General features: G+C 42.8%; 1 protein-coding gene across 1 annotated transcript in view; it reads left to right on the forward strand.

Moving 5' to 3' along the window:
• The window catches only part of RRBP1 (ribosome binding protein 1), a gene marked incomplete in the record, with an annotated part of 1,023,325 nt that overhangs the window by 864,375 nt on the left and 146,633 nt on the right, over positions 1-12,317 (forward strand). The window contains 1 exon segment of the mRNA XM_044056904.1: positions 10,656-10,739. Within this exon segment, the coding sequence (XP_043912839.1) occupies positions 10,656-10,739 (84 nt within the window).

Here is a 12,317-nt window from a genome sequence, read left to right on the forward strand (position 1 = left end):
TACCAGACCATGTTAAAGTAAAGTTACTTGATGCACCTCTGGAAAAACAGAAGCTTTTTGGTGCTAATGCACAAGATGTGTTGAAGTCCATTGAGGAAAAAGCAAAATCAGTACAGACAGTCAAAGATTTCCTCCAGGTTCAGCCACCCAGATTCAGCAGGAATTGGCCTTCAAAGAATTGGTCCTTTCCAGACACTGATAAGTTTCAAAGGGGAAAAAACAGGCGTGCCCGAGGTAGAGGGCAATACCGAGGCTCCTACAGGGGCCACCAATGGCAACCACAAAATCAGAGAAGTGGCGCAGGCAGCCCAGCTGCACCACAAGGACAACCACAATGACTCGACTTTCATACCGCCTACAAAGGCTCAAAGAGAAGCTCCTTTGGGCGGAAAATTATCCTTATTCTCAAAAAACTGGCATATCTTAACCAAGGACAACTGGATTCTGGATTTAATAGACAAAGGTTACAGATTACACTTCCATACTTTACCAATAAGACAAGGCATGCCAAACCTGCCACATCATCAAAGGGCAGAGGCACTCATTCAAGTTTCAAAGCTGTTAAATATAAAAGCAATAGAAAAGGTTCCTCCACAGGAACAAGGCCAGGGATTTTATTCAAGACTGTTCCTTGTTCCAAGAAAGGACAACAAATGGAGACCTATACTGGACTTGTCTACTCTAAATACTTATCTCATTGTGCCAAAGTTCAAAATGCTGACGTTGCAGCAACTCCTTCCCATGCTGGGCAAGGGGTCTTGGCTGGTCACTCTGGACCTCAAGGAGGCATACCTGCATGTCCCAATCAGACAAAGCTGCAGAAGATACCTCAGATTTCTTGCAGGGACAGAGCATTATCAATTCTCAGCATTGCCGTTTGGCTTATCTACTGCACCCAGAGTGTTCACGAAATGCCTGGCATCAGTAGTGGCACACTGCAGACTCCAGGGGATTCAAATATACCCTTACCTGGACGACTGCCTCATACAAGCAGACAACAAGAAAACCTTGATAACAAACTTGGACTATGTCATTCAATTACTGCAGGCCTTGGGATACACAGTCAACATTCAGAAATCAAGACTTCTGCCATCCCAACAGATTATTTTCCTAGGAGCCAAACTGGACACAAAAACACAGATGGCTTATCTCACAGAGGAAAAACAACAGCAGTTACCAGAGTACTTCAAAAGCCTAGCAAAGCTCTCCCAGCTGACTGCAAGGAAAATCCTGCAGGCCCTGGGATTCATGGCATCTTGCATTCTCCTGATACCTTTAGCAAGACTTCATATGAGAAAGCTGCAATGGTACTTAAAAAGCTTATGGTCCCAACACAGCCAAAGCCTAGAGGACGTAATCCCACTCATTCCATGTCTGCAAAGAGAATTTTTGTGGTGGGCTCAAGCAAGTCAGTTAAACAAAGGCATGTCTTTCAACAAACCTCAAGCAGGTCAAACGATTACAACAGACGCCTCAGACCATGGATGGGGGGCACACATGGAGGGCAGATGCATTCAAGGCCAATGGACACCAAGGGAAAGACATCTGCACATAAACCAAAAAGAGATCTTGGCAGTAATACATGCAATCGAGACTTTCGAAAAATAACTTCAACAAGGACAATTGCTAATAAGGACAGACAACACCACTGTTATGTGGTATATAAACAAGCAGGGAGGCACTCATTCTTATCCCCTCTGCAGACTAACAATGATTCTCTGGGAAAAATCCCTAAGTCTGAAGATACATCTGCAATCCCAGTTTGTGCCAGGCAAGGACAATGTACTGGCGGACAAGCTGAGCAGAAATTTCTTGGATCCACACGAATGGATGCTGCATCCTCACATTTTTTTACAAATAACAAGGACATGGGGAAGACCGGACATAGATCTCTTTGCTTCTCACATGAATCATCACCTGGAAAAGTTCTGTACAAGGACCCACCATCCTCTAGCCTGGAAGACGGATGTTCTCTCCTTCAGCTGGAAGTCCCTAACAATTTATGCATTTCCTCCTCTACCACTGCTGTCCAAGGTGATACTGAAGATCAAAGCAGAACAACCAACAGGCTTTTTGATAGCTCCAGACTGGCCAAGGCAGCACTGGTACCCATTGCTGTTGAGCATAACTCGGACCAAACCGTGGCCTCTGCCCCTATGGCCTCTGCTTCTAACACAACACAATTACAGGACGGTTCATCAAAACCTGAAAACATTGCATCTGACAGCCTGGAGGTTACCATAACTCCTTCCGATATCTCTCTTTCCAAAAAAGTTCAAGAGATCTTACTGGAAGCACGCAGACCTTCCACCAGAAAACCTATTCAGCCAAGTGGAAGAGATTCATCATCTGGAATGCTAGCAGGGGTCAGGATACAGCAGTATTGAGTATACCTCAGATATTGGAATACTTGGCAGAAATGTTTCATACTGGTCTCTCATATTCTTCTATAAAGATTCATGCCTCAGCAATTTCAGCAAATTACAATTGTGATCCACCTGTGTTTTCACATCCTTTGCTAAGACAGTTCCTAAGGGGGATAAAGAATATCAAACCTCCCAGGAAACCGCCAGTACCTGCATGGGACCTCAACTTCGTCTTGGAAAAATTAACTCATCCTCCCTTTGAACCAGCAGCAACTTCAGAAATGCAATTTCTCTCATGGAAAACGGTTTTCCTATTGGCGATCACATCAGCAAGAAGAGTATCGGAGATACAGGCACTCATGGCAGTACCTCCTTTTCTCATTTTTCATCAGGACAGAGTCTCTCTAAGAACCAATCCTTCATTCATGCCAAAAGTAATTTCCAGGGTGTTTCTAAATCAAGCCATTCACCTGCCTACTTTCTTCCCCAATCCACAAAACAGGGGGGAAGCACTGCTGCATACTTTGGACATACACAGGCAACTACTACTACTTGGACAGAACTAAGGCCACCAGAAAGTCTGACCAACTGCTTGTAGCCTATGCTGCTGGAGTACAGGGAAAAGCAATCTCCAAGCAAACAATTTCCAAATGGATTGGACACTGCATCAGATTCTGCTATTCCTTTCATGGAAAAGGTGTGCCAGCCAATATTAGGCCACACTCCACCAGTGCTATAGCCACATCCACAGCTTTCCTAAGGGGTGGCTACAAAGGACATTCTAGAGGCTGCTACATGGAGCTCCGTGCATACATTTACCAAGCACTACAACCTGCCTTTATACTCCAGATCCCGAGCAGGCTTTGCTTCGGCAGTCCTGCAGGGCATTTTAGCTACACCATCACTTTCTTAGTTCCAACCACCCCCAGCTTGGCTATGGTATTCAACCCATATGTTATGACTGCAGTTGCATTCTTGAAGGACATAGTACAGTTTTGTACCTACCATAAATGTAGATGTCCGATAGATATGCAACTGCAATCGGATTCTTCCACCCTCCTACCCCTCTGCAACCATTTTTTATGGGTCCACTACCCCTATTCCTATTAGCTGGGGGTATCTCTATGGTGTATATGTTTATTACTGTTGTGCATGTCTGGAATTGTTTATCCATTCACCAAATTTAGCCTTCCTAGGATGGCACCTGGCATCTGGGGCAAGAAACACTGAAGAAGATGGCATCGGCCGATGCCTTTATACTCCAGCCGTTCTGACGTTGGAGAGGAGGTGACACCAGCCGACGCCGGACCCAGACTTTGGAATCCGGCCGACCGAGGGCTGCCTGAGACAGGACAACCCATATGTTATGACTGCAGTTGCATATCTATCGGACATCTACATTTATGGCAGGTACAAAACTGTACTTTCTCAACACCTTCCTGGTGGTACCAAAATTCAAGATGCTTACCCTGCAGCAGCTTTTCCCTATGTTAGCCAAGGATGCCTGGTTAGTCATCCTAGACGTAAAAGAAGCCTATCTGCACATCCCTGTAAGGGAGTCATGCAGGAAATATCTACATTTCAGGGCAGGGTCTATGCGTTATCATTTCTCTGCACTTCCCTTTGGCTTATCTAACGCGTCCAGGGTATTCACAAAATGCCTGGCTCCCGCCATTGCATACTGCAGGCAGAGAAATATCCAAATTTACCCATAATTTAATGACTGCCTGATTCAAGCGGACAGTTAGGAGTTGCTGCTTCAGCACCTGACATTTGTAAAAAGCCTTCTAACTTCATTAGGGTACACCATCAATGAAAAGAAATCGCAACTGGTACCCGGAGCAAGCTTGGACAAAACTTCCCAGATGGTATTCCTCACTTCAGAAAAACAGGTCTATCTGACAAGACTGCTTCAAACAAATGGCCACCAGGACCCAGCTGTCTGCAAGAAAAGTACTGCAAGCCCTAGGGTTCATGGCCTCATGTATTCTGCTAATTCCATATGCAAGATTGCATACAAGGAACTTCAGTGGTACTTAAAAAGTATTTGGTGCCAACATTCTCAGGACCTGGAAATGGTCATGCCTGTCGTACCTTGTCTAAGGACAGAGTTCCTTTGGTGAGCAAAAGCAAGCAACCACAACAAGGGACTGCATTTTACTCAACCCCATGCCGCCCAGACCCTAACCACAGATGCATCAGATTATGCTTGGGGAGGCTCACATGGCAGGCAAATGTATTCAGAGCCACTGGACCCCAAGGCAAATTCTCCTGCACATCAATCAAAAAGAGAGGCTAGCTGTACAGAATGCCCTGACAGCTTTCAGGTACCTACTCTTTCCAGGACAACTGCTGATAAAAACAGACAACACCACAGTTATGTGGTACATCAACAAGCAGGGGGAAACCCATTCTTACCCACTCTGCAGGTTAGCCATAGCCCTGTGGAACATGGTCTTGGACAACCAAGTTCATCTACAAGCTCAATTCCTGCAAGGCAAACAAAATTCACTGGCAGATGACTTATGCAGAAATATCGTAGACCCACACATGTGGAAATTGGAGCCCAGCACCTTCAACCTTCTGATCCAGAAATGGGAGACCCCATAGGTGGATCTCTTTGCCACCCCAGACAACCATCATTTAAGCAAATTCTGCACCAGGAACCCTCACAGCAGGGCCTGGAAGGTGGATGCCCTATCCTTTCAGTGGGAAAACCTCTCAATCTATGCTTTTCCCAAGATTATTACTCAAGATAAAACGAGAGGCCAAGGACAATTTGGATTGCCCCAGACTGGCCACGCCAGCAGTGGTACCCACTCCTGCGTTGCCTGACAACGGTGCCACCCCGGCACCTACACCAGACCCCAACCCTGCTTTCTCAGCAGGAGGGACAGATTTTGCATCCACAATTGCAAACCCTAAGGCTTGCAGCCTGGCTTATTCCTTAAATAACCCAAAAGCAACCCTAAGCAAGCAGGTACAGGATGTCATCCTTGAAGCCAGAAGGCCCAGTACTAGGAAATCTTATGCTGAAAAGTGGAAAAGGTATTGTTCTTGGATTCAGTCTAAAGGAAAGGACACAGCACTGCTCCCCTTACCTGTAATCCTGGATTACCTAGCAGAACTACTACACAGAGGCCTATCCTTCTCCTTCATTAAGATCCATGCCTCTGTCATTTTGACTCATTACAATACTGAGCCACGTCTATTCTTTCACCGTCTCATCAAACAGTTCCTGAGAGGGGCAAACAACTTAAGGCCACCAAGGAGAGCACCCACCCCCGCTTGGGACATTAACTTCCCCCTTTTGAACCTGCTGCTTCAGCAGAGTTAAAATTCCTCTCTTGGAAAACAGCCTTGCTTCTAGCCATCACTTCAGCTAGAAGAGTGTCTGAGTTACAAGCACTGATGGCTGTGGAACCCTTCATTATTTTCCATGCTGACAGTTTCCCTCAGAACTAACCCTTCCTTAATGCCTAAAATGGTGTCCAGTGTGGCTCTCAACCAATCCATCCATTTGCCAACCTTCTTCCCTAATCCTCAAAATAAAGGGAAAAGAATTCTGCACTCTTTGGTCATGCACAGACAGCTCAGGTTCCACCTTGATATGACTAAGCATTTCAGAAAATCTGACCAGCTGCTAGTCAGCTTTGCTACAGGGGCAGAGGGCAAGGCCATTTCAAAACAAACCATTTCCAAATGGATAGCACACGGCATCCATTTCCGCTACAAGCACCATGGAAAACCAACCCCTCAGGGGGGTCAGAACACATTCCACTAGAGCTACATCTACCTCTACAGCATTTCTCAGGGGAGTCCCTACAAGGGACATACTGGAAGCTGCTACCTAGACTTCTGTACACACCTTCACCAAGCATCAGCACCTGCCTATCTTTTCCAAATCCAGGGCAGGATTTGCTACAGCAGTCTTGCAAGGTCTACTAGCCAGCCCTAACTCTTCTTGACTGCATTCACCCTTCTTCAGCTTTGGGAATTAACCCAAGTGTGATGACTGCAACAGTGAAACACAAAGAACATAGTACAGTTGTGTGCACTTACCATAAATGTAGATGTTTGAGTGTATTCACTGTTGCAGTCCTGGTTTCCCTCCCTCCATCCCCTGGTTTTCTAAATCTCTTATCTCTCCTCTCTATGGCTATTCCTACTGGTATTGGTATTTACTTTTTACTGGTGGTGTTTTCCCCACCGTATGCTAGCTCCCTATTTGGGGGGGCTCCTGACATTTGGGGCAAGAAAAACTGATGTAATGGCATTGGCTGCCTGTTTTTATACCCCTGACGTCATGGAAGAAGCGATAGCATCCGACACAGAAACACTAAGTCTCTGGTATTCGGGCCGACTGAGGGCTACCTGCAGGTAGATAACCCAAGTGTGATGACTGCAACAGTGAATACACTCGAACATCTACATTTATGGTAAGTGTACACAACTGTACGTATTGTGACACTGCTCACCCCTGCACCTCAGTACCTCCATATAAACCTTATGATAGCAATCAGTACCTCCATATAAACCTTATGATAGCAATATGTAATTGTCTACAAACCTGCTTAATACCCTACTTTTTAACTTCACCATTAACATTTTTTGCCCTACCTAGTTTCTTCCTTCACCTCCATTTTTTGAATTTCTAAGCAATATTTGACAAACCCACTAGTCTACCTCTTGAAATACTCAATGTTCAGCTTCTGCTAATGCATATTATATACTGTGATTGCTTTTATTTCATACGTATGTAATCTAATTAGCAAATGTGTAATTGGTAGTTTATATTAATGTATATTCATGTATATTATTGAATGTCTGTTTAAAAACATTTGTAATATGTTGGAGCTTTTCTCCCCAGGTTTCCACTGGGAAAAAAAACAATTTTTTTTGAATAAACACAGTTGGACAAATCCAGTAAACAAAAGCAGGATAATAAAATATGCATAGAAGATGCTGGACAACCTTCCTGCCAATTCTCTTGTGCAATTGAGTGGTATTCTCCTTCAGTCTGTTACTGTTTTGAGAACTAGGAGTCAGCCCCCACCTATACTGTATCAGCTGCAGCACACTAATAAACTTCTCACCAGCTTAACAGTTTGCTTCTGTGCAAGGATTTAAGCATCTGTCTGTGGTGTACTGACCCTACACCTTTGCACCAGTAGCTAGAATTTTCGTACTTCAAGCTGCAGGGAAAGTTCTAGAAGTGCCAGAAAGATATTATTTCTTCCTGTTTCAGAAACCAAGTCAAGCCATCTGTGATGAGATACACCATTTAACCTTAAGGTCATAATTTAATATTGTTGACGGTCAGGCAGGGCAGCTTGTACCACAGTGGTGAAAACTAGACAGAGTTTTGCATCTTTGCAGGGTAACTGCAGATACTCATCATGAACTTCAGAACATTACCTTCACTGACAGCCTATTCAGCAGATACGTTAAAGGCGAAACTTAAAATATCTAAAGGAGAGATGGGGGATCATCGGTTTTCTTTTTTGATTGCCTTTTTTTTCTTCAAATAAGCCAGTACCACTCCAGCCAAAGAAGTGATATTGCATGTCTGCTGTTTGAGCCTTCTATTAGTGGATGAGTAGCAAGTCTTTATTTGTGCCGCAAAATAAGCTACTGTCCCATTTTTGAACCTTGCTTGTTTGAAACTTAGTTCTTATGACTTTGTCAACATCTCCTGGTGGTTTACTTTCATTACATATTTCTGAGCTTCAAGCCTTGTGGTCCAAGGAACCCTTTGTATTTGTTTCATTCAGAACAAGTCTAAAATTCTCTCAAACATGATTTATGAAATCCCAAACTCTTACCAAGGTTGTTTGATTGATTAGGCATAATCAGGCTGTTTATGTGAATGTGTAGTTTCCAGTGAATGTGTAGTTTCCAGCTAGGTCTAATTGTGGAGAAGCTCTACTTAGTAGAAGTTATGTCAGAAGGAGCAGTTGAGTTTTACTTTCTATGTAGTACTCCTTGAAAGGTCAATAGCTTTGTTCCTCTGTCTAAGGGAAGACTTAAATCCCATTACAGAATAAGTTGTTTAAATGGCTTAATTCAATGATTTACCAAATGGGAAAGGAAATTCACCCCGGGGATCATGTCAGTCACCTTGCTAGACAGGGTTCCAGGAAGTAACTAGTGTGGGAAGACATAGCTAGGGAATTGTTATGGCTAGGCTTGTATAGGCCCTAGGGCCGATAACCTAGTACCAACCTATGAACCTTACCAAAGCTCATTTTGCCAGGAGTTGCTGTTTCAGCTGTTTTTTGCGGAGGAAGGAGTGTTCCATCCAGGATAGCATTGCCGTTAACCTGAACTGTTGCATCTTTGTGAAACAAAGTAGTTTGGACACCCAGTCCAAGGGCAAGGTAGGCTTCAGATAGACATTTTAACAGCTTTTAACGAGCCAGCTCTACTTCCCATTTGTATAACAAATCTCTTATTTATTTATTTTATTTTGTTTTATTTATTTATTTATTTATTTATTTAACATTTGTTGACCGGGAAAGTCTGACTAGGTTCCACAGAACCTGTTTTCAGCAGAGGCCCGGGGAGAAATGCTCCAGATGCATGTCTTTGGAATGTGGGAGGAAACCCACGCGAACACAGGGAGAACATGCAAACTCCACACAGAAGGCCCCCCAGCCGAGAATCGAACCGGAGAACCTCTTGCTGTGAGGTGACCGCCCACAGTCAGTGCTTCCAGGTCACCCCTGAAAAGGGACACTCAATGTCCAGTGGGCTTAGCCAGAAAACAAATTTATAAAATGAAAAATAAGTAAATAAAATAAAGCTAGCATGGGGCTTATTCTACAGAAGATTGACACACATTTTTAAGCCCCAAAAGGAATAGGTTAGTTAAGTTGCATTTACTATAAATCCATATCCTTGAGGGTGTTTATTAACCTAGGTAGTGAACTGATCCACAAAAGGTTCATTTCAGCCACAACCGAGATTATGTTGAAGCACAGGCTAACAGCTTGCCAGCCTTCCTCTATTTGGTAGCATTTTCTTTGTATATAATTTTAGGAATTTGATTGTTTTAAGTCAGGTTGTGCTTTTTCCTTTTTCTGCTTCACGTCTAGTAAATAATTGAGGAGTGTTGGGCCTGTTAATACAGAATGTGTGAACCACGTGCTATGGGTTTGGGGGACCCATACTCCCATTTAATTTTAAAGGTAAGCTATAACTTTTTGAAGGGAGTTTCTTTCAATAATCAGAATTCACTGAATTTGTTTTCATTTGAATTAATTTATTATCCATTGTGTTCCTTTATTATGGCACTTCCACCCTTTAGACAATGGTACTTCTCTGCTTTGTCTCGCATTGTTTTTCCGTTTGCTCAGAGCCCTACCTCTGTAGCCATTCTGTCCACATGTCACTGACAAGCTGGCAGAGATCACAGTGAGGGACTATCAAGCCCCTGGTTGTTTAGTTCTTTCCCACCACAGTGTAACAAAGGACTGATGTCCAGAAAAAAATGACCACAAGTCCTAGACCTCCTCCTTCACAGGGGAAGGGATAACAGAAATGGTGAGCGAGATGCTCTCAAAGATGTGCAATATGGTAGGTATACATAACTGTTTTTCTGGAAAAGTTGTGGTAGACAGTAATTATCACACAGTCCTATGGTTTTATGTACGCATTTTATGTATCGTAATAAACATTGTTGAATTAGTGTAGGAATTCTTGCTAGCTAGTCTGTCCTGTGGCTGATTTGTTAGTGTAATAAATGATCACGTGAAAATTGCATGCACACTTAGAACTGTTCTTTCAAAATGCATAAAACTGAAATTCTGCTAGACAAGCAGACAGTCTCCAAAGGGCAAAGCTTTGGTTAGTGACCACGACTAAGCTTTACATAGTGGCATAAATAGCTGATGGCCATTCAGAAAAGGGAGGATCTGTGCCCACCTCATATGGAGTTATTGGTTCTCCTTACACTGCAGCCCCTGCTTTGAGACAGGATACTGCAACCAATGACTGTAGATCTAGTGGTAGCAGGCTCCAGATATAAAGTACAGACCCATAGCAGATTGTGAACTGACTTGACATGTGGATAATTACATACTTGCTTTAAAGGGAAGGGAGGATGTGATTGGATAGGTCATCGTCCATCCTCACAAGCTGGGAGCATGTTACCCCGACATTTTGCCTAGAATGGAGTGAATAGGCTAACGGAGTCCGCAGCTGTTGTATAGTAGAGAACTTATTTAAAGAAATGCTGCCAAATGTTATGGAAGAGCTTTAACTCTATATTTTTGTTTGCTTTTTAAGTTAAAGGATCTTTTGTCAGAGTCTCAAAACCAGTTAGAAGTGGCTACAAATGAAGTTCAGAAACAGAGCAAGGAACTGATCTTGGTAAGAACATTGTATTAGTTTGTAGTCATTGCATTTTGTATGGCTAATAGTGTGTGCATCATGCCCTCATTCATTAAATGTGTGTGTCTTCATAGCTAGTCATGTCATCAGCCCTGAAACACATTCCACCTCCCCTAAACACACACACAGTATGTGTGGGAATTGGACAGTTGCTTCCATAGTGACTAAGATCACACACTATTTAGACTGGTTGGAGTTAGTTTCTACTAGGATTTCACATGGTAGTTGGCTGCACATTTGTTTTTATTTGGTAAACACAATTGTTTACTCTCCTGGAAATTTTGGTCCATAAAAAAAACATTGCAATAGTGGACACAGCACACAGTAGCTGGCATACAGCTTTAAGACTGTGAGCTGTAGTTCTGTGGTACAGGGTTTGATTCCATTAGCCCTCATTTGCTTACTGTGTGATCTTGAGTAATTCTCTTAACCAGGCATTGCTCCTGGTTAGTTGCAGAAAAAGGATTGCGTGTCCACTGGGCCTTCCTAGTTAGCACATTTGTAATAATAATATTGTTGTTATTACTGTTATTATAGAGTGTGGCTGTATAACATAGAAGGTTAGAGCATTTGACATATTTTCCAGCACCTTTGTTTAACATTATATTTCACTTATTAGTTGTATTGTATGTGGTAGTTGGCTTATTCTGTAAAATGATGTTTGTCTTTGCTGATTTATTGTCTCTCAGCAGCTTGTGTTATTCACAATGCTAAACATTTATTTCTGTCATGTTGGCTGTCAACTGAGATTTTTTCAACTAGCACCAAAGTATTCTGGGTAAACATCTTAAGATGCAAGAATCTTGTGGCAATATTTGCAGTATGTAGATAGCATCATGTTTTTACAGGGAGTAGTGTTTGCATTATGTAGTTGACACTTTGTAAGCATGGGCCTCTAGTGACTGTTAGCACAAAAATGTGTAGCCTTTATACTGCTACAAATGAGGTCTGTGGGTACCACCAGTTCATGCTTCTATTCCGTATTATACCCATTTGGTAGTAAGTGTGGTGTGCTGTAGCTCTAAAATCATTGGTGGGAACTGTTCTTAAAAAGAAAGGAAAATGCAGAAACTTTGTTTTCTATAACAGAAACAAAATAAATGTGACATTTTATGTGTTAAGGGTGTGCAGTTCCCAGCTCCCGAGTTCCTGCTTCACTTTGCTGTGACATGAAAACGGTATCTTGCACTCTTTAAGACTGATGAGCGTCATCCTTTTTTCCTAGGATTGAGTCCTACACTCTTCGGTTATCTATTATATGATTGAATAAGTCACTTAAGCTGATAATGCTCCTGGGTTATCACAAGTAAGAGGTACCTGTATTTAATGGGTTCACCTGGTGAGCAAATCTGTTAAAAGGAATGGGTCTGTAAGGAGGATCCATCTGAGTTGGCTGTTATATGTCCTGTGTCATAGGACTGACTAAATGCAAATGCTGTGGAGGTTTTCCTCCACGTGGTATACCACTTCTAATGCTGGGAAGATCAGAAGGCTTTGAATTCTATTCCCACACCAGGTACTTGGATTAATTTTCTAGTACTAACATTAGTGCAGCAA

This window comes from Protopterus annectens, chromosome 1.part2, assembly GCF_019279795.1.
Source record: "Protopterus annectens isolate FY-2018-M chromosome 1.part2, PAN1.0, whole genome shotgun sequence".
Lineage (NCBI taxonomy): Eukaryota > Metazoa > Chordata > Ceratodontiformes > Protopteridae > Protopterus > Protopterus annectens.